Here is a 24790-nt window from a genome sequence, read left to right on the forward strand (position 1 = left end):
AATATTTCCCTGCTTAATAAAAATATTTTCGTACTTTGCGTGCACTTTTAGAATTAAACGTAGAGATAGTTCCGACGAGGAATTATTTCATGTATCGAATTTTAAAATTGCTTTCCCATAAACGACAAGAAATTCGATCATGTTTTTCACCCGTGATCTTTCTATTTATATTTCTATGTATATATGTATGTGAATCATTAACACTCGCGTGACGTTACCGCATCGTCATCAGTCATCACAGTGCTAATTAAGAGATACAGTCAGTGTCCGGGAAACGTTGGCGCGCGATTTTCCAAAGATCTTTGGCGGTTGCGTTCGGCGTGAACGCCGCGTAATCGTCGGCGGAATCGAGTTTGCGAGAGTTACGTGACCGTGTAATTACGTGTGTCGTGTCGAAGCGACGCTCTCAACGAAGCATCGCGTCGATCAGCGTCGTCTAATAAGAGGATCGCGATAAAGTTATCACCGGGGAAGCGGAGAACGCGCCACGATCGTCGTAACTAATTTCACGTCAGGATCTCTTCATTAAGCTCACCGGGAGCAACCAGAGCAAAAGGAATCGTCGAGGTTCGCCTTGCTACTTTCGCTGTTCGCGTAATTAACAATCGTGCGCGATTAAACGCTGCGTTGATCGAGATTGAGATTCGAAGGAGCGGTTTGCGTGGAACGGGGTATTATCGCGAGGAATTTGTATATGGCCAGTTCTTCGCAAGTCTGGATCGTTCTTAATTTACAAATCGAGATGCTACAGCCTCTTTAAGAATTATTTATGGGATGTTCGACGAGACAGAAGATGAAGATTTCACAGAGATTTTATCGGATCGGAACGGACAGTCGGAGAAATGATCGCGAGAAATTTGTACGTCGAGTGAGGTTAATAGATCGTACGATTTTAATTTTAACTAATCTCGCATACGTAACAGTGTTTATTTGTTATCTTGGTTTCGAATATTAGTTTCCATCTGTTTAGATATCGTTTTTGAAAGTAAAACGCAACGCTTCGCGGACGAATTTCCATATTTAAATCGGTTCTGACAGTTCGACAGAGAAACAACTACATACGAGAGACTATCAAACGTTGAAGTGATTTTGTCTTTCCGATTAAAGGATCGATGAAAAGGAACCGTGGGAACGTTTCAAGCGGCATGAATCGATTAATCAGGATGTTTGAAAAGTTGTTAAATTATACTCCTATATATCTTTCTTTCAATTAGCAGTTCGCAATTCGAATATCTGTTTAAAAAAGATTTGTAGTAGATTTAAAAAACAGAAGAAGAGAACGCCGGACAAATCTTACGCAGCAGATGTTAATCGTGTGGAAAGTGTGCGATGTTTACTAACATCTTGTTTAAGATCGCGTTCTGATCTGATCCGCTCGGCTCCATCTATGAATATTTATCAGCGATTTAATTGCTGTACCGCCAGTCGCGTCAATTAAAACAGGGTTCCTTAAAATCACCATAAAACGTAGTCTTCGTAAATTGCATGGTTGGACTCGGACGATTTCCTTATCGATTTACCGAGAGGACAGTGGCGAGCTACGGGCGAGAGAACCGGAAATTCATTAGACACAACGACCGCGAACACAAATCGCCGTGAGAAGATCAGCGTTGCATTTAAAACGTTAGTAAATGTGTCGTTTACTTATCTTCGAAACTATGGCAGTCACAGTTTATAGAATCTTTCCATCGAGTTCACTCTATTTCAATTACGTTATTCGATAAGCGTACGTCCCGAGAGAAGAATATTTGCCACGTAATAGCGCGAAGCGTAAACGTAAACTTCAAGACGCAAATGCGATCCGCTTTTGATAAAATGTGGCTATCCGACAATCCTTTCTTTCCATTTTAATACGCCTACCTCGTTGTCACGTTAATTTTAACATCTCTTTCTAACCAAAATATCGTCAAATCGCGTACGAAATAAATTTGACGTTCCAACGAGTTTCTACAGAATGTTTCTCGCAGAGAAGATTTTGTCAGTTCCAGCGTTTCCTAAGGTTCGTGCACCTGTTTCACGATTCGCTTGTTAGACAGTAAAATCGCTCTGTTGCGCGATTCGTATCTAGCCGATCGTTAATATCTAGTTAACTCGACCATTCGCTCTTCCTCGACGAGTTTGCTCATTGATCGCGATGCAACGCACATTGCTGCGCGTCGTATACGTCTAAGAGAATACATTAAGAATTTTACGGGGAAAAAAATCTACCACGATATGTCTCCATATATCCTCGTTACGATTCGTAATAATATTCAAAATTCCAGAGATATCGGCAGGAGCGTCGATACTATCGTCGATCATGATAAACTATCTGAAATCGAAGGAAAGCGGTTTCCACGAATGTGCGTGCTGTTACACTTACGCTCGATCCACTTTCCAAGATTAGCTATTTTTCGAGCCTCGAAATTATACCGGGTGCCGCTTTTCCGCTATGCAAATTAGTAGGCCATCAGACTACCGATTAAAATCCGATGCAATTTGCTCGATTTTTAGAAAAAAAAAGAGAAGCTCCTCGATCGCTGTTCGGTTTACGACTATTGATCAGAAATTCGTTTATTTATAAACTTTCGAAAGAATAACAGGATCGAATTACCGCGCGAGTATATATCAGTATCGTCGGAACATCGTTATTAACGATACTACTTTCGATATTTCGTAACTTTCGAGTTTCTCCCTCCGGATGCGCGTCGATGGAAGACGCACGAAGGAACACGCAGGATATCATTAGGGGGACTGTTGGAGCGACATCCTCTAATTTAGCCGAGATTACAGATTACGCGAGGTTTTTATCCGCTGGAGGACGCGTATTAAGAGAAAACCAAGACGATGCGTGGATAGAGGCAGAAGAAGTTAAGTTAACACGATCGTTCTACTCGAATACGGATACAGACGTAGATCTCGATATGAATTTCGATACGCGTACGATTGTGAACGCAGCCAATAGGAATTTCATCGGTAATCCTGCCGATAAAGCAATAAAAATCTGTTTCTGCCTGTTAACACAGAGCGAAAGCCGAGAGGAAACGATAACAACGAGCACGAGCGTGGTAACCTCGCCGGGCACGAAGGTTGGCACCAAGACGAAGAAGAAGAAGATCGAGGGCGTCGCCGGTAACGATGCCTCGCCGAATCTCACTCCTCGCACAAAGAAGACCAAAAAGAGCAAGAAGAACGAGCTTGAAAAGGAGAACATCTCTGTGGTGAGTGAACGCACCGAAGCGTGTTCCTTAAATTTTCTACAACATCGTACAGCCATCTACAAAGTGTTAAAAAAGAGTGAACGTTTGATAGAAATTTATAACGCGAACTCTACGCGAACTTTTCCGACAATCCAATAAACTAGCAGTTGTCGTGGATCAGCGAGTCGGCTCTATATCTCGCTCGTACTTTATATTTCTCACGTACCGAGGAAGCAAATAACGATAGAATTTCGGCCATTGAATTTCGTTTCTTTCATTCGTCTCGTTCAGCTTTCTTTCTTTTTTTTTTTTTTTTTTCTTTTTGTTAACACCTCGTGTTCGCGAATCGCAAACGAGAAGAGTCGTGCGCTCGCGAGCATGTTCTTCCTGCGGACAAGAAAAGGTGCCAGCCGGATGTCGAGACGATCGAATCGAGACCGAGGAACCCGCGACTGACGAAGAAACCCGGTAGAAACACATTATGTGCATGAACCGTTATGTCGTGTTAATTAGCGACGTCGAAGAAGCATCCACGTCGATAGACGATGGTCTTGGCAGAAACCGGAAGAGCCTGTTTAATCCTTATTTGCATGCTTCCGATTCCGAGCAATAGTTTCCAGGCTTTTCACTTTAACCGACACCGAGAACGGTACCTCTACTTCTCCATTTACGTTTTCTATTTACGTTTTCCATTTACATTTCTCGCTTGCATCGGTCTATCTTTCCACGCAACGGCATTCTTAAGAGACGAATTTCTTTTTCGAGCATTCGGTAAGAATTTTCCCGTAAGAGCAGCCTTTTCAGTATCCTTTTGTCGCAAGTTTCTGAGTAATTTTATTCGTCCACGGAAAAGTTCCCCTCCAAGTCGAAAAACAACTTGCTAGTTGTCCACGGACAAAGAACATGGACTGTCTGGAAAGAAGTTTCGGTAGAAGTTCCTTCTAAAAGGAAAGCTCCTCGGAAGTTGAACATTTCCGGAGATCGATATTTAAAGTTCCGCCTCTTCTTTGCTTTCTGATAAAGTCTGCATTTTTTCCAATAGTTCTCAACGCTGACGAGAACTTCTCCAACTATGGAATGCCGAAAGGGGAATACCACGCCTGATCCTCCTAACCGTCTACGTATAGCAGATGGAAACGATATAACGTAGTTTTAAGCGAAAACTTTGACCGACTGATAATTTATATCACACCGTATATACGTTATATCTTGTTACTTATACAGGGTGGTTGGAAACTGGCGGTACAAGCGGAAAGGGGGTGATTCTACGCGAAAAAAGAAGTCGAAAATATAGAATAAACATTTTTTTTTTTAATTTTTTTAAAAATCTACAGTGAGATCCGTTATAACGAGACGTGATAAAGTGCACGCGACCGAGCGAAAATTCAAAGTCGATTTTCTCGAAAGCAAAGTCTCAAACGAAAAATTTTTATTATATATTTTCGACTTCTTTTTTCGCGTAAAATCACCCCCTTTCCGCTTGTACCACCAGTTACCAACCACCCTGTATATCGTAGTTGTTATTCGTACGTGTATATGCTATATTTTGATTTAATAACAATACTCGCATTAGTAAAAATGAATTCGTAATCGTGAAAGGTGCTACGCTTTGGAAAATTGACCTATCTACAAATATCTGAACTACTTATCGCGGTAGTATTAGGTTGTCGGAAAAGTTTCTTTCGTTTTATAAGGAAATAATAGACGCACAATGTTTTTTGTTTATTGAATTATGCACGAACATAATAATAGAAATATAACGAAATAGATCATACCTAATTCGATAAAATAATATAAAACAGAAATTGTTTTATCATCTTATGAAATGAAAGAAACTTTTCGAACAATCTAATAAATACGTTGTATCGTTTCTGTCTACTATACGATAATGTATAACCGTATTGCATGTACAGTGTGCGCGTGTTTGTCTGTTTGTTAGAATTCTAACTTGCAAGAGCCGAGCATGCACCCCGGTCCCCGGCAGACGAACCCGGAAACCTTTGATTTCTCCGACGAAGACGATCTATCGAACGTGAACGTGAAATCTCTGGTAAGTTTCGTCGGCCAGAAACTTAAGACCGTAAAGTCTCAAACACTTTCCACGCGAGCGCGTAAAGTGGCTGCAATTTTTCCTCGTCGCACAGTCGGTCGCGATCCGATAAATCGTCCGTGATCGGATTCGATTCAACCCGTGGTTGCCCGTTACACGAGGCACGATCGACGTAAATTCGCCACGTGGCTCGCGTGTCCCGTTCACGCGACCGGCCAAAGAGGAATTCGTCTCGCGTGCGTCCACTCTTTCTTCGTATCTTTTTTTCTCCTTCGTCCGGTGATCGTCCGAGCGAGGAAACGCGGTCCCAAGTGGAAAAACCGTAAACTGGACGAGGTACTTTTACGATTTCTTCGAGATCGAGATCGACGTATAGCGACGAAGAACGTCTGTTTTTAGAACCGGTCTTAGAAACGGAGACCGTAACTGTCGATCAAATTAAGAAAGTTGAAATATGAAAATTCGTAGTTTAATTTATTGCCGATACATAGTCGAGGAGCAACAAAGATTAATCTTGTATAAATTTGTCGATAAGTATTTATTCGCATAATAGTAGCATTGATTTATTGATCCTATCGAAAAGTACAAAGAGAACGCTTCGGGCGTTCTCTGATATAGAAACAGCAGAGGTAGAGAAATTGCTAATCAATTCCTTTGTTAAATTGTTACTCGTAAATTATCCTGCATGTATAGCGAATGTAACGATGTAATCACCCACGAGTATCGTGATATATCGAGGTTTCTCTGCAATGACGATAGTAGAAGTCCGATCGAAATAGCCCAAGTAGACTATGAATCACCGTATATCCAGTCGCATGTGATTAGCTTTGTACCCTGTGCATTGTATTTTGTGCATGCAGACACAGAATTATGTATCGGAGGCGACTCGAAACGAGCAAGATCGATGTACGAAGGAAAAGATCGCGACTGGCGTGTCGATCAAACAGTTGGTAAGTATGGAAAAAAAAACCATAATTAAGCCACTTACTTTTAGTCTTTCTAATTTTTCGTACGTATCTTCTAATCGACTATTTTATGTCGCGTGATTGACAATTAGCGTCGTTTATCAGATTTACTCGTTGTCACTCTTTTAACGGCCGTCTTCTTATATAACGAACGCTTGTTCGCGCGGCTGAAACGACAAAAGAAAACCGCTTTAATGGCTGTCGAATTACACTTTGTCAGTTGTTATTTTGTCACTAACAGTGTCGTAGCTTTGGCGACATCTCGAACATGAGCGACGGCGATCAGACTGCGTACGGGAAAACCAATCACGCCATGGACACCGAAGAGGTTTGTATATTTAATCATCTTGCCACCCATTTTCGCGTTTCAATTTTCGTTATTTCTAGCTAAGATGTTATAAATGATCCGTAAGCGACTATTTTAAGAGGGTAGTTCATCCCTGGCGAGTGGAAATTGTAGTTAGCCCGCGGGTATTTATCGCGTAAATTTCTATGCAAATCTCATTTACAGAATTAAGACGGCGGCATCTATGTAGAAAACCGTAGAATCTGTTGGATACCACAGACGATTAAATATTATATCGATCGAAATTCTCACGAATGCGTAAATATTCGCAAACTAAGTCGAATTCGATATGCGCGATGAACAATTTCAAATAAACTTTCGACTCGCTTCGCGTATCATCTCGCGTATTCTGTGTGAACTACTCCCTTAAGTAATACACTTGGAAGAGAGCAGCATTAACCCTCGACACAGACTCTAATTGCCTAAAAATATTCGCGGCACGTATGGAAAATAACCCGTTGCCACTTGTCAGGTGTTTCCTTCGCTTTGTTAACCTCCGACTAACGGAACGACGGAAGGCGAGCCTGAACGAGATGGTGTGGGTAATTTGAAAAGATGATTCGGTATCCGAGAGAAGAACCTTCGTAGTCGAGGGTTAACGAGCATGTAACGAGAACCTATGGTCAATTTCGCAACGATAGATCGACAAAGTTCTTCATGTTTTTTTTTTTGTCTTCCCTGAAAAATCGCTATATAGCATAAGTCCTAATTTTTGAGTTCGTTTTTTTTTTTTTTTTGGCTGGCCGCGTCGATGGAAAAGTAGAAACGTTGAATCGGTTCAATTCGCTCTCGAGCTAATTGGAGTTGTTCGCGAGCATGTTGCTCGGCATTCGATGTTTCGTGGTACGACAGAGGAATGACAGCCCTATTAACAGTTATTACTGCATGAGCTACTTCGAACTTCCGTTATTTCGCTTCGCGATGTGTGGCAATAGGATTAACCGAACGACAAACAAATAATTTATCCTGATTATCGTAACAGCATACTAATCGCATAACGAGTGCGAGCTTTGTGACGTTCGTTAAAATCTCTCTGTCTCTTTAATCCTGAAAAACTTTCGTAACATATCGTTATCGTGGATGATATTTCGCCTTTGTACGTTTGTATCTCTTTCGGAATGTAATAACGTCGAACAGATGTTATAACACGTTTTGTTAGAAGAAAAATGGAAAGGTTACCGTTTGGTTAACACCGCAAATAATATTGCGATGTTATCGTTACAAGATGGCAATATCGAAGCAAAACTCTGTCGCGTGATAACGTTTCGAAGTTGAATTTATAAAAATTGGAAAATACACGGACCAGAAGGTCTTCCGAGATAAATAAGTTCACGAAGCTCGCCACTCCGCGAAACTATCCGCAACTCGCTGCTAATCTGACTTCCCATTGACGCTCCCAACGATCGTAGAAAGCAAGGTCGCTGGGTGATCTGCGAGTATGCGAGAAGGGTTACTCGAAGTTCACCAAAGACGCGCTAGTCTTCACCGGGGTGTCGGTCAAGGCCCTCGTAAGTACCTTTCGTGAACCTGTTGGACGACATCGGGGACTGCTGGAATGTTTCATCTTTGCTATTCTCGTCGAACAAAAAGAACACAAAGGAGAAAAAGTAGAAAAACGACCTGATACCGCGTACACATATAGAACAATTATCTTCAATTGTTAAAATCTTCGATCTATGAAAATCCTCTGCGATAAACGTTCAAATATTTTCATGTGCCTCTATACGATGAGTACAAAGAATAACGTCGCTACAGTCCGACGTTTAATTTTCTTTTTTACGATTTCGTAATTATAATCTTATCGTAGAATCATCGTATACTCGTCTTGTGCCAAAAATAAGCAACTCGTAGAAAGGATGGATCGAAGAATTTCCCGAGTGCACGTGAGCGATTCGCTCGAGTACGCCGCGCCGCGCCGCGCCGTCGTCGAAGATGCCGAAGCGTTTTGCCGTGCAGTCGGTCGCCGTAACGCCGCGAATGCTGTCTCTCCATTTAAGGGAGGGCCGGCTTTGATAATAACCTACTACTCATTTGCCCCACTTTGTGCAGCCAGCAATGGCCGAGAATCGAGGTCTTACGAGTTTTTCGCCGCGTGTATCCGTCGTTTATCGGTTATCCGGTTACGGATTTCGAGACGAGTGACATAATTCCTTGGCATCGTAGCCTCCGCTGCACATACTCAGTGAAATCGTCTCAGTTCCGACTCGTTCTATCGCTCTTTCCTTTTTTCTTCTTTTTTTTTTTAACGAGCACGAAGAAGCCTGTTTTTTAATTTTTTCATCGATCTCTATCATCTTTTCTTTTCTTTTTTTTTTTTCAATAATTTACAATTATCGGCTACGTAACAGTGCGTATCGACACAATTGGCGGAGAAACTTTGAAATTTCAATTTGCATAGATCCGGCCGGAGAACGGATGAAAAAGACGTATTCGCGTCGTGTCGGAGAAAGCATCGGGCCGGGTCCGTGCCAAAAAGAAAGGCTATTCGAGCGAAGCTCAAGCCCGGGAAACAATTCCAGCTGTCTCCGTGGTTCGCCCCTCTCGTTTCTTTTCTTCTTCTCTCTCCTTCGTCCTCTTTTCTTTCTCTTTGGCGATGCAGCGGTTGGCGACGATTTTGTATCGACCAATTGGCGACCGACAACCTTTTAAGGCGCTTCTCTGCCAATTCGGTCACGTTAGCGCGTACCCAGCGCTGTGGTTTGTTTATCAGTTAACGATTCTCTTGCTCGACTGGAAATTTAGTTAACACAGGCCTGTGGTACGCTAAGATTTCGCCTGCGAGCTGGCTCAGTCTAATTCCTTCGGTTAACGCTTTTTCTCCAATAGGAGAATATTCTATGGATCTTCTATGTACCGAACGATGCAACGGTAAAGGTAAAAGAAAAGTCGAAGATCCGATACGAGTTTAAAATCTACCAGTTTCGATGGAGCTTGGTAGATCGCGGTCGTTTCCTTTTATATTTTCGCGAAGACGATTAAAAATACGAAAACACAGTTGGAGAATCGTTTTACGCGATAAACGCTGCAAAAGGTATTACACTGGAACATTACACGCGATCTGCGAATATCACCTGCGACGCGTGCATTTCTGCGCTTTCGCGTTTCCCGTGAACGCATAAAAGTCCGCGGTGTAAACGTAAATCAGAACTGTCTCTATAAGTTGACAATCAGCTGAGTATGTTATAAAATTCTCGCGTCTTTTCAAACAACATTTTTCAAACGCGAAAATCTACATCTACGCTACTTTTGTATCGATGTGTGTATACTTACCTGTTTCCTACCACGCTTCAAGAATAAAATCTTCGAAAGCAAATACAATGTAAAAGATAAAAGAAGGAGACGTCGCGAAGAGCAAAGAAAGAAGCAGAAAGAAAAACAGAAAATATCTCGAAAAGTAAAGAATTGAAAGAGATAACAATAGGAAGCGTGGTGGAAGGTAAACAGCTGTAGAATATTAGCTCAAGTAATTCGCCTTGCGTCTGGCAAGCAAAAAAAGAAAGGGGAGAGGGAATTCCAGAGACCGCCAACCGCTGAATCTCTCCAACTCTAGAACGAAGGTAGCGCTTCGAATATTTACCACACGACACTAACCCGCAGCCCGTGCTGTTTCTTTCTTTTTGTTCGGTGCCTTCCCCGGCCCCGGAATGCATGAAACCTTAATCGAAAACTTACGAAACCGACCTCGGGACAGAGGGCTTCCTACTGTAGTTTGGCAAACTTAACGAGCGAGGGTAAGGACACGGATCGACCGAAGCTCGAGGTAAGACCCCCGAAACACATAACCACAAATACGGTCGATTCGCACCAAGGTTTTATCTATCCTCACTTTTCTTCTTATTCTCCAACGCTTCTCGCCTGCCACGCCGTTCTTCGAACGCAGCTTCATTTCTCAGCATCCATCTATTATTATTTCTCCGCCAAATGTTTGACAAACAAGTTTTGCTTCTACTTTTGATCACTTCGTTGAACAAGATCGTAGTGCCCCTTACAAATTGCTCGAGTCTATCTGGTAATTCGATTGAAACGAAAGTTTTGTTTCGTTCGGTTTATCATTTTATATCAGTTTGTTATTCGACGTAGCGCTAATACGTAGTAGACATTGTAAAAATTAGATGTTTCTGCGATTTTCGTTTCAATCTGCTGGATCTGCAAACGATTGGACGATTCCTTAGGCTACTTCCACACGGAGATACGTGGATCGTGATACGCGTATGATACAGATGGCACGTGTATTAGCTTTGGAGGCGTCGAACAACGGAATGCGATTTCGGTTAATCTATGTCACGCTGTATGCTGTATAAATAAACGTGACAAATAACGTTGCGCGGAAAAAGAACGCGATTCGACGCTGTCGTAGTTCAATTTTTTTATTATTCGAATATTTCTGACGGTAACTGTAGCAGCCTCTCGTATTTTACTTTCGCGTCGTAGCTTGTCTCCGTGTGAAACTACCTTTAGTCCTCTCGTTCTGTACCGTTTGGGAAGCTTTTTGGAGCGCACCCAACACTCGCACGAAGCGTCCTAGTTTTACCACGTAATAAGAACGTTCACCGTGGGCACGATTTATCTTTGAAAATTCGCATATCCTTTAAATTCGCAGAAAACTGAAACTATTCGCATAAAGCAAATGAAATAAAGGAAACTCCGCTTATACTTTCCTCCGATCAGCGAGACACGCTTTCATGCTCACGCTGAACAAGCTTCGGACTAGATCGAAGCGCGCACACATTCACGAGGTGTTCTCCCTCGACGACAAGACCAGGGCTGAAGGCTTTCGAGCACTTCTCGTTTGACGCGTGCACTGTTTGTGTTTACAGAAGTCGAGCTTCAATAAATTCGACGCCCTCAGCAAGAAGACGGTGCTGCATGTGCGTTCGATCGACGCGGGCAAAGTGCAACAGCAGCTGAACGCCGTAAGCTCCCGCACTCTCTCTCTCTCTCTCTCTCTCTCTCTTCCTCTGGATACTTTAACATTGACGTACTTAACCCTTCAGCCGCGAAGAGCGCGTAAATAGCCTTCCTGTTTCGAGCTGTTGGCGTGGAATCGATCGTTTCAGCTCGTCCACTTTTCCTCTCATAGCCGAGCAAACACAAAGGAGCTGATCGGTCGAAAAGAAAATCCCGGCTGAAGGATTAACCTTTTAATTATAAAAAGCTACCACTGTCTTCTTCGAAATATTAGTTTGTCACAGGAAGTTACGGCATCCGGTGCTATTAATATACGAGTACACACTGGCTACATCTTTCTTTCATCTTCGTCTTAAAGGAAGATCTTTATCGTCGGCTTAACCAAAGTGTAGATAATCGAAGGGGTAATATTTAGATCGTACTTGCTAGAAGAGGTGAAAATTTATCGATCTCGTATCGAAAAGTACAAAAGTTTCTTACCGCGAATATCTGTGGTTCAGTTTACGATAAGTCCGAACAAGTACTTGATCTTTGTTTAGTCTCTGTTGGTTTACTCGAATTATTGCAAAATTGTTGCTTTAATAACGCGTAATGACGCGATACGCTTCTCAGAAATGATATAACGCAGAGCATAAAGATGTAAATATCCTCTTTAAAGACTGTGGTATCGCGTTCGAGTTGTCAACTCGTTCCCGCAATCTGCCAGTTTGCTCGGATCCGATCGGAGTAATTGGGACAAGGAAAACAGGCCGGTTAAAGGGAACGAGATGATGATACGGGTGAAAAATAAAAGAGCGAGGAAAAAGTGGAGGATCGGTAAAGGAATAATGGAATTTGACGGCAGGTGGGTCAAAACGGCGACACGAATCCCAATTGCCGTAGCTGCGGCAAGGTCGTCTTCCAAATGGAACAGACAAAGGCCGAGGGTCTAGTTTGGCACAAGAATTGCTTCCGGTGCGTGCAGTGTAGCAAGCAGCTTAACGTGGACAATTACGAGAGCCACGAGAGCACGCTTTACTGTAAGCCACACTTCAAGGAACTCTTCCAACCGAAACCGGTTGAAGAGTCCGACGAGCCTGGTAAGTCGATCACACCACACCGTTTACGCCACGTTCACCTCAAGCTCTGCTAGTCGTAGGCGGAACTCGCCTTAAAATAGCCTCCGATCTAATCTCCGCGAATCTTTCTCGTCGCTTTGATATCACCGCCTTTTCTCGCTGGAAATCACCACTACGTGACAATTTCTTTCTTCTCTCTTCTTAATACGTACCTCTTTTTTTTCGTTGCACTCGTGACACAAACGTTGGATTTAAAAATCGTAACAGACAGATTCTTACGATGTGTCGACGCTGTAGACTTTAAAGATTCGCGAGGTTAACCCTTCAACAGCAAGTAAATATACGATACGGTGCTACAAATACCACCGCTATATACATATATAGATACCTATAGTTAAAGAAGAAATATCCAAATCCAGTAATAGATATAACATAAGAATTAACAACCACCAAAACCCACTAGTTACTCAATTACGTGACACGACGGATCAGATCCGCAGGCTAAAAAGACATTACCCTCTAGATTTTTAAACATTAGATTCAGCTAGAATCAAACATACGATAATCATTTATTACTCGCGTTATAGTACCACGCTAGAATAATTTACTTATAATTCCCAATGAGAATTGATTGTAAATTACTTCCAAATAAAAAAAAATTTCATATCGTAGGAAAATCACACGGGAACAATTATTATTATTAAATTATAATTATTATTAACAGTTATTTATTTCCAAGTGGTTCGTTCTAAATTCTTGGTTACTTTGTTATCGCGCTGTCAAAGGATTGAAAGAACAGGAACGAACGAGATCTGTTTTTCCAATTTTCCATAGAGAATAACGAAGCGATAGATTACGCGTCGTAAAATAAATAACAATGAGAAAAAAATGGAGGGTTTGCCTTTGGTCGAAGGAAATACGATCGACGTTACGGACGAATGGGTGAAATAAACTCTCGTATATCGTGCGCGGCACCCAACGCTCAGGTCCCCCTCTTTAACGTAGTCACTGAAAATTGCTCTCCTTCCCCTCTATTCTCCCGTTCCTCCAGTCGTTTCCTCCCTCTATATAATTACACGTAAATGCAGAGAGATCGTTAATGCAACAAAGAGATGTCTTGTGAACTTCGTAGTGCGACCTCGAAAGCCGGAGCTGATCATACGGGAGAACGAGCCGAAAGAGCTGCCGCCTGATGTGGTCAGAGGTAATAGTTCTGACTGGTGGTAGTGTGCGACCAAGCGACGACTAAAGTCGTCCAAGAGTGGATTTTCTAACAGTTGCCTAACCGTTTTGCAGATTGCACCCATTTTAATACCGCTGATTTATCGTTAACAACGACATACGCATTTGTATTATCATAATTTTTTATTTTGTTTTTCTTCTTTCATACCCTAATCGGTTTTTTGGTTTGATTAATTCTTCATTTCGTTGTGGAGTGCGAGGATGCTGTAACGTCGAGTAGCGAGACAAAATCATCGTTGCATGACGACGATCTCGAGTCCGCGGTGGAACAATCGTAAAAAAATACTTAATGCGAGTATCAAGCGAATTCGTAATTAGGATACGTTCTCGTATCTCTCTTATCGCGTCTTTATCTTAATAACAGAAACGTTGCCTTTCCATACGAGAATTCCTTAACATTGAAACTATTAAGATTTAAATTATTAGCTGCGAATGCGTTACGAGACACGTATGATCGAGAAATAAGAGTTGTTTCTCAAGCACAGCGGACACGAGATCGTCGTGAACCGATTCACTCCGTTCCCAAACGACTAACTCGCTCGGTAAAACCTCTTTAGAGCGAACTCAACGATTTTATCACAGCTTGACTAGACTCCCGAACGCATTCAGAGAACAGAGTCGCCTACCGGGCCATTAGAAATCATAACTATCGCATCGACAACAGCGTATCATCGATCTACGCGATATATAGTGGCGGGATTACCGTCTTACGAGAATATCGGACGAAAGAAAAATATTATTTAATCTCCGTTACAGCCTCAGACAAACCGGACCTGGGTCTCGAGGAGTTGTCGAGCCTGAACGTGAAGTCCCGGTTTCAAGTGTTCGAGAAGGCCGGTACGGAGACCAACGAGATCGAAAGGTCGCCGTCGCAGATCGCTGTCAAGAGGTCTCCCAGTATCTTAAGCAAGCTCGCCAAGTGAGTAATCCATCGTTTCGGTAGAGTCACCTACGTTATTCAGCTCGTCGTATCGTTCTCCTGGCCTCACTCTCTCCTCTCTTGTTCCAACGGCCATATACGATGGCATCGTGGGTCGAGGAGATGGTTCTCAGCCGTGACACAGATTCGTTTCCACCAGTTGGACACAACGAGGACTCTGTGACTCCAGCCACTCGACGTTTTTCTCGGAACGCTGATAATCTTTTAACTTATCATCCTTCTTTTTAATCGAATTCTTCTTTTTCATTTATTTCGCGTTTCCAACTTTTTACTTTACGATTCGTTTCGATAGCAAGTTGGTAGACGAGGCTATTTACAACCGTAGCATTGCGTCGGATATAAAGTACGTAAAAATATTACCCGTAGCTTGAAGGATCGATGGTTCAACGATGAAAATACGTGCAGCGTTGCAGCTTTTTAAATATCCTTTAACATGGCCTTTCTCATTCTCGTTTAGAAGCAACAGTCGGAAAGAATTTCTCCATGCAATTTGTCCCTCGCTAAAGAATCGAAACTGATTAAAAAATTAAAGCTGATACTGGAAACGCGTGCCATCCGTATCGTAAATGCGACTCGATGTTCCAATAGACTAAGAAGAAAGAAACGACGTAGCTCGTTAACCGAAGAAAGTATCGCAAACACGAAAGACTGGCGATTAAGTAACGCGATGAAATATCAAACGTACTAAATATCTGCTAAATATCTGCATCGCTGGAGAATGTGCAAGCGCAGACTTTACGAACATAAAATAGTAGGGCGAACGATGAATTTGCTTAACGCACCCGTGATTGCGACAAGATCGTGTTTGATCGATCAGCGATCTTTTCTCGTGGCCATAAGCCAGTGCATAAAAGAACATCGTGAACAGGCACGTGTGTCGGCGTTGCTCGTGCGCCAGGCAATTAAAATTCGTCGGAATGTTTGTGACTACTTTGTACGTCTTTTTGTCCAGATTCCAAGCCAAGGGCATGGATATCGGAGTAGCGGACGAATCTCTGAATGGGATCCCTTACGAAGAGTCGAGCGAGAGCGAGGAGGATGAAGAAGCGGAGGAAACGGAGGGTGAGGAAACGAAGAAACATTTAATTGAAATCGAGACTTTACGTAGTCCGATGTTTCCAGCTCTTCTCTCAGGCCTTTCCCCTCTCTCACTGCGTTCCCTTTGCTCTGATTGAAGGCTGCCGTATTTCCGCGAGAGAGGCAGCTCTTTTTGCAAGCTTTCTCCTTGTACTCGATGGGAATAGCGTCATCGGAAAAGCTTCGCGTAGCGGTTTGACAGCTACGAAATAACGTTTTATCGTCAAGTGCTATAAGCGATTTTCCGTAAGATCGAGCGAATTAAATTCGGTCCGTGGAAGAATTCCTTAGCTGATTAAATTATTTTCTTTATACGATCTTTCCTTCCTTCACCGTCTTGTTCTTTGCTCGATAATACGACCTTTGCTAAACTCTTTATCGAATTTGAAAAACGTTTCTGTTCGTGTCTACGATATTGGAATATTTACCACGCTATTAACGTCAGAATTATTAATTGCTCCGGTATTTGGAAATTTCCAATCGCTTGAACGAATTTAACGAATCCAAATTAGTCAAACAACGTCGAACAATCCTGAAAGTATAACGAATAATCTTTTCCCTTGAATGAAAAGTTCCAACTACGACGACGAATTACAACTTCGAATTATAAGTTGGAATCGTAACAGAGAATTATAACTAGAAATTATAATTTCGAATTAGAACGTCGAATTGTAACTTGGAATTATAACATCAAATTATAGCATCGAGTTACAACCTCAAACGTACAAGTTTCAATCGTAACACTGAATTATCATTTATTGTACCATTGCAATGTTAAAACGACGAACTACAACTTTCGATCGCAGTCTTCGAATGACGACATCAAAGTATACCTTGGAGTTGTAACGTCGAACAATAGCGTGCGATTAATTCCAAATGGAAGCGTAACTTCTCAAATTATTCGTGTTTCACAGAGCTGGACAACGAGATCGTGAAGGCGAAACGCGCGACCCGCGAGCGTCCCATCAGCTTCACAAAAATGGACGACATAAAGAATCGCTGGGAGACGACCAGTCAGCAAGGGAGACGCGAAGTTCAGCGAGAGGCGAGGAAGGAGGAGATCGCTGGAATTCGTTCGAGATTGTTCATGGTAAAATCGCGTTCGTTTTCGGGCTCGTTGAACCGTTAGCATTCGTTTAATTCCGCGTTTCGAGGAAGAAACGATGAGCGCGGGGCGTTCGACATCGTTTCCAGAGCATCTAAATCGCCGGCGATGTAGTGCGGGGGTAATGGCATCGAGCCCATTAGACGTAGACGCAGAAAAACTTGGAGAGAAGGAAATGTAGCGCACGCATTCTCTCTTTACAACGAGCTTTGACGCCGAGTAACATGTGCACTGTAACGATTACGGAGGAACGCATCGCGACTGCGAATGATTTTGCTCGTTTGGTCGGTTGCTCGATCAACCATCGTGGATCCGATATTTTCGAGACAAAGCGCAACGACTTAACCTGGCAACCTGGCGATCGATTGACGAGAAGTCGTAGAAGCTGGTAATTAATTAACGAGAGGATCGGAAAGATATAACAGCGAGGTAGGAAAAGGAACAGGAAACTAGCGATCGATGGAGAAAGAGAACATGGAAATAACGATTTGGTGGTCGGTTGATAAAGAAAACGTAAAAATGATAATAATAAAGTGGGAATAATAATCGATCGAACAACGAGAAAAACGTAGAAAGGACAAGTTAACGAGGAACTGATAGAAAAAAGGTAGAAAGTAAAAATTGACAATTTTTTTCCATATAAGGAAAGAAGGTATCGCTCGTAAGTAATCGAACGCTTTGATAGGTTTGTACGAATCGTTGGTGAAACGTACGAATCGAAACGCGTAAATTGTTACTATCTATTTCTAAACGCGCGAGAAAATCGTTTATCAACGCGTAATTCCCACTCGCGATCCTGTAATTGCGTTACGCGTTGCCAAAAATACGCAAGTGTCCGGACAATTTTGAACAGTACTATAATATATCTTTGTGGAAAGATTTATCATCGTCTCGGAGAAACGAGATCAAAGGGTATTTCGTGTAGCTAACGGAAGACTCGATTTCTGTTGCAGGGCAAACAGGGTAAAATGAAGGAGATGTATCAGCAAGCGGTAGCCGGAAGCGAACGCGTGACGAAGATCAATGCGGCCGAAGAGATCCAACACTCGACCCACGCTCGTTCCATCAAAGAACGATTCGAACGAGGCGAGCCCATCGCTGCGTCCGACGACGAGACGGACAGCAAACCGAAACCGGAGAAGGCTGACGAGGAAGTGATCGCAGCAGGTGCATTTTGCCCCGCGAACCAACGTATATTTAGAACCCGTTAAATGTAATTAGCCACATGGATCGGCGGTCGAAAACTGCCAGCGGCGACTGACCGCTGAATTTGCTACCATGTGCGCTAGAAAGATCGTACCTAGAGCGTGCTCTCAAGATAGATATCGTATAGGTCGTATAAGTGGAAGTGCACTAGCTCTAGGCATCTTCTTTACTCTGTATCTGTTATTTGCTCTTGCAAACCGATACTTTGCGAACACTGTTTCGAGATAAATCGATCGATGTTACACAGGGATCAGCAGGAAGTCTCGGTCGCTGTTCCTCGAACTGGACGCCACGGCGGCGAAGACTGGGCGACCGGTGACTCCGGTGAATCCGAAGACACCGGCCGAAGCCCCACGACGTGCCAGAGACGTAAGTTCTCCTTTTATTTGTTTCTATACGTCGATCAACTGTGTTAACACGTTCGAGACCGATGGTATAGTATTATACATATGCCATGCAATATCTCGTCGCAATGACCGACGACCAACGTACGTACGCGCGTTATCTGTATTCTTCGCGTCTTCAGTTAATTCTCGGACAATTACGAGCGTAGATAACGTTCATACCTATAACGCGCGTGTTATATAACTTTCTCATTTTTGAAATAAATATCCTTAGTTATTGCACGTTTGTCTTTTTAGAATTTTAACCGAGAAACGCTATTTCGCTCGGATGATACGCATGATACGTCCAATGAACGTTCGACGTCAAAATTATTGCGGAAACCCGACGACATACCTGTACAGTGTGTGTCACGACGTATTTCTAAATAAAAATTGTCTAAAACGTGATTTTTGTATTCTTATATTGATCAACTTCGCGTATTTTTTTTATCACAAACGTAGAAAAGCTTTCGGTCATTCGGGAGAGTATCGCTCAAAGTCATATCAGTCTCGAATGTGTTAAAATTCCCGAATTTTTATCTCGCTCTTGTTTCGACGAACAAGAAAACTTTTAACGTTACGAAGGCCGGCTATTTCCGTAGAACAGAATATGTTTTCTCATAATCGTAGAGATGTTCGTTAATTTGAAACATCTTATCCTTACGTGGTAAGTTGGAAAATGTTTCTCCAACTTTGCAAGAGCGTTAAGTAGCGTAATCGATTTTCGATGTTGTACGTTTGCCGATGGTGGGGAGGAGCGCGCATTTCGAATTTATGATCGACAAGGTTAACGGTTTGAAATCTCCGAACGAAGGCATTCATGGGACGACAAGTCTCGGATGACGTGGTGCGCAGCTCGGACACCACCGAGGAAGTTCAGGTGGAGACCTCGGACATTTCGAATAAATTCAAATTTTTCGAGTCCTACAAGGAACCGGAAAAACAACGCAAGCAGTTCCGAATTACCCCTCCGCGCGATGGTCAAGTTAAGGTTCGAGGCTATTCTCGAGTGCAAAGTGTTCTTGATCGAAGAGTGTGTCTTAACGTTCTAACGAAGATTGCGTTGAGTGAAAAGCAACTCTAATTCTTATCAACCCTTTCAACGCTGAGCTCATACGTCGTTACATACGAATTTTATTTATTCGTCGAATGTCGAGGCTTGCGGCAAAATTTTCTCTGTAGAAACATTTCGATTATTTAAAACGTTTAAATTAACTATCGCCGCTCGAATTCATCTACGTGAAATTATATCGTATCGTATAAACGAAAAGCCACAGGTAGAAGATCAGAGAGCGTTTATTCGCGAACCGCAGTTGTATAAACTGCTTGTCCCCGGACAGGTTCGCGTAAAAAGCTGATCGAGTTCTACCGTATAATTACCGCGATGACACACATTTTTTAACGATTACGTGTTCACCGTTTTAAAAGCTGACATACGAAGAATACGCGTTACTTTTGTTCCAAATCGTTCGACGCTGTTATCGCAACGCGTTTGCCACGACGTTTTAACTCACAGTGAAAGGGTTAACATAATTCTAGCGTGTGATTTTTTCCATTCGAAGACTAATAATCCCCGTAACGTAACTCAACAGCTTATCGCATGGAATCTCTCCACCTCGATAAAAATCGCGTTGCATGGATAATCACCGACGTAATCACCGTCTATATCTCCGAATTCCTTAAATCATCGAACCGTAGTCACTCGACCAATCGCTTCCCACTTGTCGATGTAAAATCGCGACAAGAATTACCTGGCGTATTCGTCCGCGTTCACGCAACGTATCTCGCGTGAAAAATATTTCACTTTCTCGAGCTTATCGATCTTTCTTCCAACTATTAACGGCGGAATCGTAGTTAAGGAGATCGGTCCTTGATAAAAGAGGCCGAGGAAGCTCGTGAAAGCTCGGAGCCCGCGAATACAACGTACAGTGCCACTTGATTCCATGGCTGTCCTTGAACCCCCTCGAGTGGTCAGCAGCCATACTTTTACCGTTAGTATTCCTACATCCTTCCATTCGTGAAGAGAGAGAACAGACCGATGTAGAGGCGAGCACACCACCGTGTGGCCCTCCCAGTAACTCACGAAGGGGGAACACAGTAAGAGCCGTGCGTCCTCTTCGTGTGAACGGCATAGCAACCGCCGACACGCTGCTGCCAGTTCGGAGTTTGCCGGGGCCAACGAAACAAAAGGTTCCCTCGTGACGTCTCTCTCTTCGTCTCTTCGTTTCGATTTCCCATTTTTTCCCTCGTTCGCGTCGCCGTCGCCGTGGAAGCTGCATTTTCCCGGTATTGCTCCGCCGTCCCAGGGACAACGAAAATTAAAAGTGAGTAAAATCATCGCGTTACGTCCGATAGAACGACGAAATATTGCTGCACGACTTGTAGAACGTACGCGTGAACGGATGGATACGCTGTGGCGCACGGAGATATTCGAATGCTTCTAGAAAGATTTTATACGAATGCATCGTGTGTGTTTTACGAAACATTTTGGAACTCTGTGAGCTGTAAGAAGGTACCGTTATCGCGATTACGTTAGCAAAGAAATTTGAAAATGTATCTCGCAGGTTACGAGATATCTGGCGTAAATACGCGTTTAACGTAGTGAAATTATCTAAATGGTCGATTATCTACCGTATTAACGATCCACGATATTCGGTAATTAGACTTCTTAGAGCTATGCATTTACCATGGCTGTTGAAATTAGCCGATGAAATTGTTAAATGTTTTGCATAACGCGCGTATTATACCCGTAAAAGTTTCCTGTGCTAAGCGTTCTCGTATATTTTTACGAGCCGCTATACGTCTCTCGTGCTTCAACTCTGTTAAACCCGCTTTTTACACGGTTAGTTTTTATGTTTCGACGTCCCGTGGTCCAAGGCCACTCGGGATAGGCAAGCGAACAGGAAGAGGCGGTTAAATATTCTCCGGCTCTCGTTTTGCGCTGTTTTATACGTGTTACAACTTACTCGTCGCTAGTATCTCGTAACGCGACACAGCGCGATCAAGAAGAATTTCTGAAAAATCGTTTTTCGGAGCTAAGAAACGCTGTTCACCGGGTATATTCGTTCGTCGTCCGACTCTCGTTTTTGCGCTGTTTTATAAATGGTAATGGGATTTGTTGTTGGAACTTGGTAATGGAACGGGAAGTGATTAAGAAGAACTCGCGGAAGAAGGCTGTTTGTGGAATGGCGATATCAATCATCGAGTTTTCCGATGGATCTTGGGAAAAGTTGAGACAAACGTTGAGTTGAACGAAGCGTGTGCGATCGGTGGTAGCCAAATTGCCGGTGTTCGCTGACCGATAGCATGAAATATTGAAAAAATACATGATCGGTGTAGAAAATTGCCCGCTTTCTCGAATCCACTTATCCGCAATAACGGTACAAACACTGTCGATATAGTTAACGTGCAATGCAAATGCATACGCTTTCCTTTTGAACAGAACTATCGATCGGTTTGCGAAAGAAAGACTTTCTTCTTTTTCGTTCGCCTCGTGGCCTGCGCTTTTAGTCGGCCACTGGTAGAATACAAAGGAGCGCGTCAAAGAATCTATAGAAAACACACGTAGACATTGTATATCTCGGTCGAATCAGTGTGAAAACAAACGAGATCGTTTAAAGCGAAATGTCTCCTTAATTACACACCGTGTTATTGAATCTTCCCGTACGAAGCGATAAAAATGTTGCTCTTTAATTGTCGTCATTGTCCGTGTTATCTCGCGTGAGGCAATAAATGAATGGAACGAAAGGCGAAATAAATCACCTTCTCAACGCGATGCTCCATCTTGTTTTAAATAAAAAGTAGCGAAACGTCATTAATAAAGATTCGTACGGGGCAACTCGAACTAATTAGCTTTCTCCCGGCGTAAACCTATAAATCTGCGATCGTTGCACGGTGAAACCTTACTCTTGTTCACGTTTTGCATCGGTTGTAACTACAACGAAAGATACGTGGTCGGTGCGACTATTCTCTTCTTTTTTTTTCTTTCTTTATTCTCGCAACATTCTATCTCGCAACTCTGGTATTTTCCTGGTCGACGTGTCTGGCAGGTAATATCCCGTGAAACACGTTCCTCCGCGAATCGTGTGCATCGTAGGGACGGCCAACAGAACCCAGTCGATTCTGCATTGTCATCGCGTCTTCAGCTTACCTGCTGCTCAGGTAGAAATCCAACGGAGACGCTGTACACGTATAAAACCATTCGAGCTGACTCAGAGGTGCTGCGATTCGTGGAAAGAAATACCTTTATTCCCTTGATTTCCTGCCTAGCCTCGCGTGTTCTCGCTTTAACCAACCACTTGAATAGCCAATAACAATCGAACGCAAGTAATAGCAATTGCAGTCGTATCTCGTGTTTATTCATGGGCGACACGTTTCTTTCTGTTGATTTCTAAAGTTAGACAAGAATTAACCATCGGTGTATTAACCCTTTGTGGTTTGAATTGCATTTTTGGAATTTTCCCTTATTTCGATTATAATCGATGAACCAGTTTTCTACGCATTCTTTAGATAATTCGCAGTTTTTTTTTTTTTTTTTTTTTTTTTTAATATAAATTTCAACGTGGAATCTTCTGAGGAAGAATAGCTACACCTACGATTAGTTGCTACTATCAAATGGTCGTTGTTCGTGATCCAGCACTTTTGCACGCTACTGTGCGTTAACATATTTTTATCGAATCGAATTGCAAGGTAAAAAAGATAGCGTCGAGTTCGGTTCAACATGGAACCACAGAACCACAGAAACTTAAGATCTTTGTGTTTTCTCAACGTTTATAAAAGATTCGTTTCGACAGATGGACTCCCCGGAACGTGAGATCTATCGTGACCCGGACGTAGTCAGAGCTGAAGACAGGGTAAACGAAGTGGTGCACACGGACACCGCCAGAAAGATGCTGTCGATCTTCCGGCAAATGGAAGAGAACGCGTGCAAGAAAGAGCTTCCAAATGGACCCAAACCTTTGAAGCGTTTCACACCACCACCAGAGGACAAATACGCAAAACCAACAGCCTCAGACTCCGAAGAGGTAGAGGACGAAGATGGTGACGAGTCTGAAGGCGAAGACAGCACCGAGGAAAGGGATCCAAACTACGTACGAGCTTCCGACAAGGTTCGTATACGGTATACACGGATAGGTGTCATTGTTCTCGAACGCAATAAATGGTAGCGTTTATTAACACGAAGTCAAGGTACCCGGTCCTTGAGATTCCTGCGTTATGAATATGCACGAAGAATCGTGGGAAGAGTGGCTGTAAGGCGTCTGATAGCGACGCAGATATGCAGATGAAGGACACCTGTCGCTGCCTTCCGAGTAACGTGAAATTACATTAACAGAGGCATCGTGAATCTATCGCGAGAATCTTGTCCATTTCTAAAGAATGTCGTCTAGAAAATCTTAATAGAGACGCAAAAACGAGAAAGGATTTTCTGTTAGATTAATCGACAAGTTATCGTCGGATTGTGTTCGGACGTTTAAAAGTGTCTTTAAAAAGAAAAAAGAAAAACTTGCAAAAATCTAAAAGAAAGATAAATATATCGAGCTAAATTAATTAACGAGATACCACAGGCATCGTTATACGTAGAAATTATGGAAACACGTATTTCAGGTAGAAGACGAGTTTCTGAAGCAAGCACAGAACGCAGCCCGCGCAAAAACCTTGTGCGCGAAATTCGAGCATTGGGAAGAAACGGACGGAAAGACGACGTCGAGTAATCAACATATCGCAGAGATGGAAATTGCTCAAAACACCACCGGAGAACAGCAGAGCATAGAGTCTGCCAGCAGTCTGAGAGCCCGTTTCGAGTCGCTCGGCTCGCAAACGAACGAGTCGCCGCGCACACCGAAGGTCAAAGTCAATCGATTCGTGGTGAGTACTCTTTCGTAGCAACTACTTCGTTCATATCCATTCATCCTCATCCGAGCAGCTCATTGATCGAGACTCGAATGACAGCTCTGGAATTTTTTTCTCTCTTTTGGTGTATCAAAAATATCCATTTGATTTCCAATCGCACTGCATATAATAGAAACCACTTTTTTTTTCTTCTTCTCCTGTGTGTTCGATGTATAATTTTCTTTTTTTTTTTTTTTCATTATCTTTTGAGTGTGAAGCGTGGCTCGTTTATCGCATGGTGTGCCTTGATAATCGTTGTTTAACCCTTGGAAGCTATCATAGGTAAAATTTTACAGCCGGTAGGAAGTTTGTTTGAAAATATTATCGCCACGCAATAAAAACGTCACGACGTTATTCTGTTTGTAATTATTAGACTGCCAAGTTTTATACAAATGTAGCTGTAGACGCGAGTTTCTTCGATGATAGCTCTTAAGGGTCGATT

General features: G+C 42.7%; 1 protein-coding gene and 1 long non-coding RNA gene across 19 annotated transcripts in view; one reads left to right on the plus strand and one right to left on the minus strand.

Annotated features, from left to right (window-relative positions):
• The window catches only part of LOC126870449 (uncharacterized), a 75010-nt gene that overhangs the window by 44522 nt on the left and 5698 nt on the right, over positions 1-24790 (plus strand). For 7 of the 17 annotated variants that reach the window (XM_050628182.1, XM_050628171.1, XM_050628183.1 and 4 more), the window contains 17 exons: positions 3006-3200; positions 5119-5229; positions 6090-6179; positions 6436-6522; positions 7950-8048; positions 10232-10300; positions 11358-11453; positions 12293-12527; positions 13639-13710; positions 14505-14667; positions 15641-15750; positions 16680-16855; positions 17824-18037; positions 18324-18445; positions 19274-19450; positions 23253-23567; positions 24064-24324. In XM_050628182.1, the coding sequence (XP_050484139.1) occupies positions 3006-3200; positions 5119-5229; positions 6090-6179; positions 6436-6522; positions 7950-8048; positions 10232-10300; positions 11358-11453; positions 12293-12527; positions 13639-13710; positions 14505-14667; positions 15641-15750; positions 16680-16855; positions 17824-18037; positions 18324-18445; positions 19274-19450; positions 23253-23567; positions 24064-24324 (2592 nt within the window). The remainder of the gene's footprint in view (positions 1-3005; positions 3201-5118; positions 5230-6089; positions 6180-6435; positions 6523-7949; positions 8049-10231; positions 10301-11357; positions 11454-12292; positions 12528-13638; positions 13711-14504; positions 14668-15640; positions 15751-16679; positions 16856-17823; positions 18038-18323; positions 18446-19273; positions 19451-23252; positions 23568-24063; positions 24325-24790) is intronic. The other 10 variants (XM_050628175.1, XM_050628176.1, XM_050628179.1 and 7 more) reach the window with 10 other exon arrangements.
• The window catches only part of LOC126870459 (uncharacterized), a 67547-nt gene that overhangs the window by 30290 nt on the left and 12467 nt on the right, over positions 1-24790 (minus strand). The window contains exon 3 of one of the 2 annotated variants that reach the window (XR_007691340.1): positions 6186-6361. The exons of the other annotated variant lie outside the window; for it this stretch is intronic. This is a non-coding gene — a long non-coding RNA (uncharacterized LOC126870459). Of the gene's footprint in view, positions 1-6185; positions 6362-24790 lie in introns of those variants that run through there. 2 annotated transcript variants of the gene reach the window in all.

This window comes from Bombus huntii, chromosome 10, assembly GCF_024542735.1.
Source record: "Bombus huntii isolate Logan2020A chromosome 10, iyBomHunt1.1, whole genome shotgun sequence".
Taxonomy (NCBI): Eukaryota; Metazoa; Arthropoda; class Insecta; order Hymenoptera; family Apidae; genus Bombus; species Bombus huntii.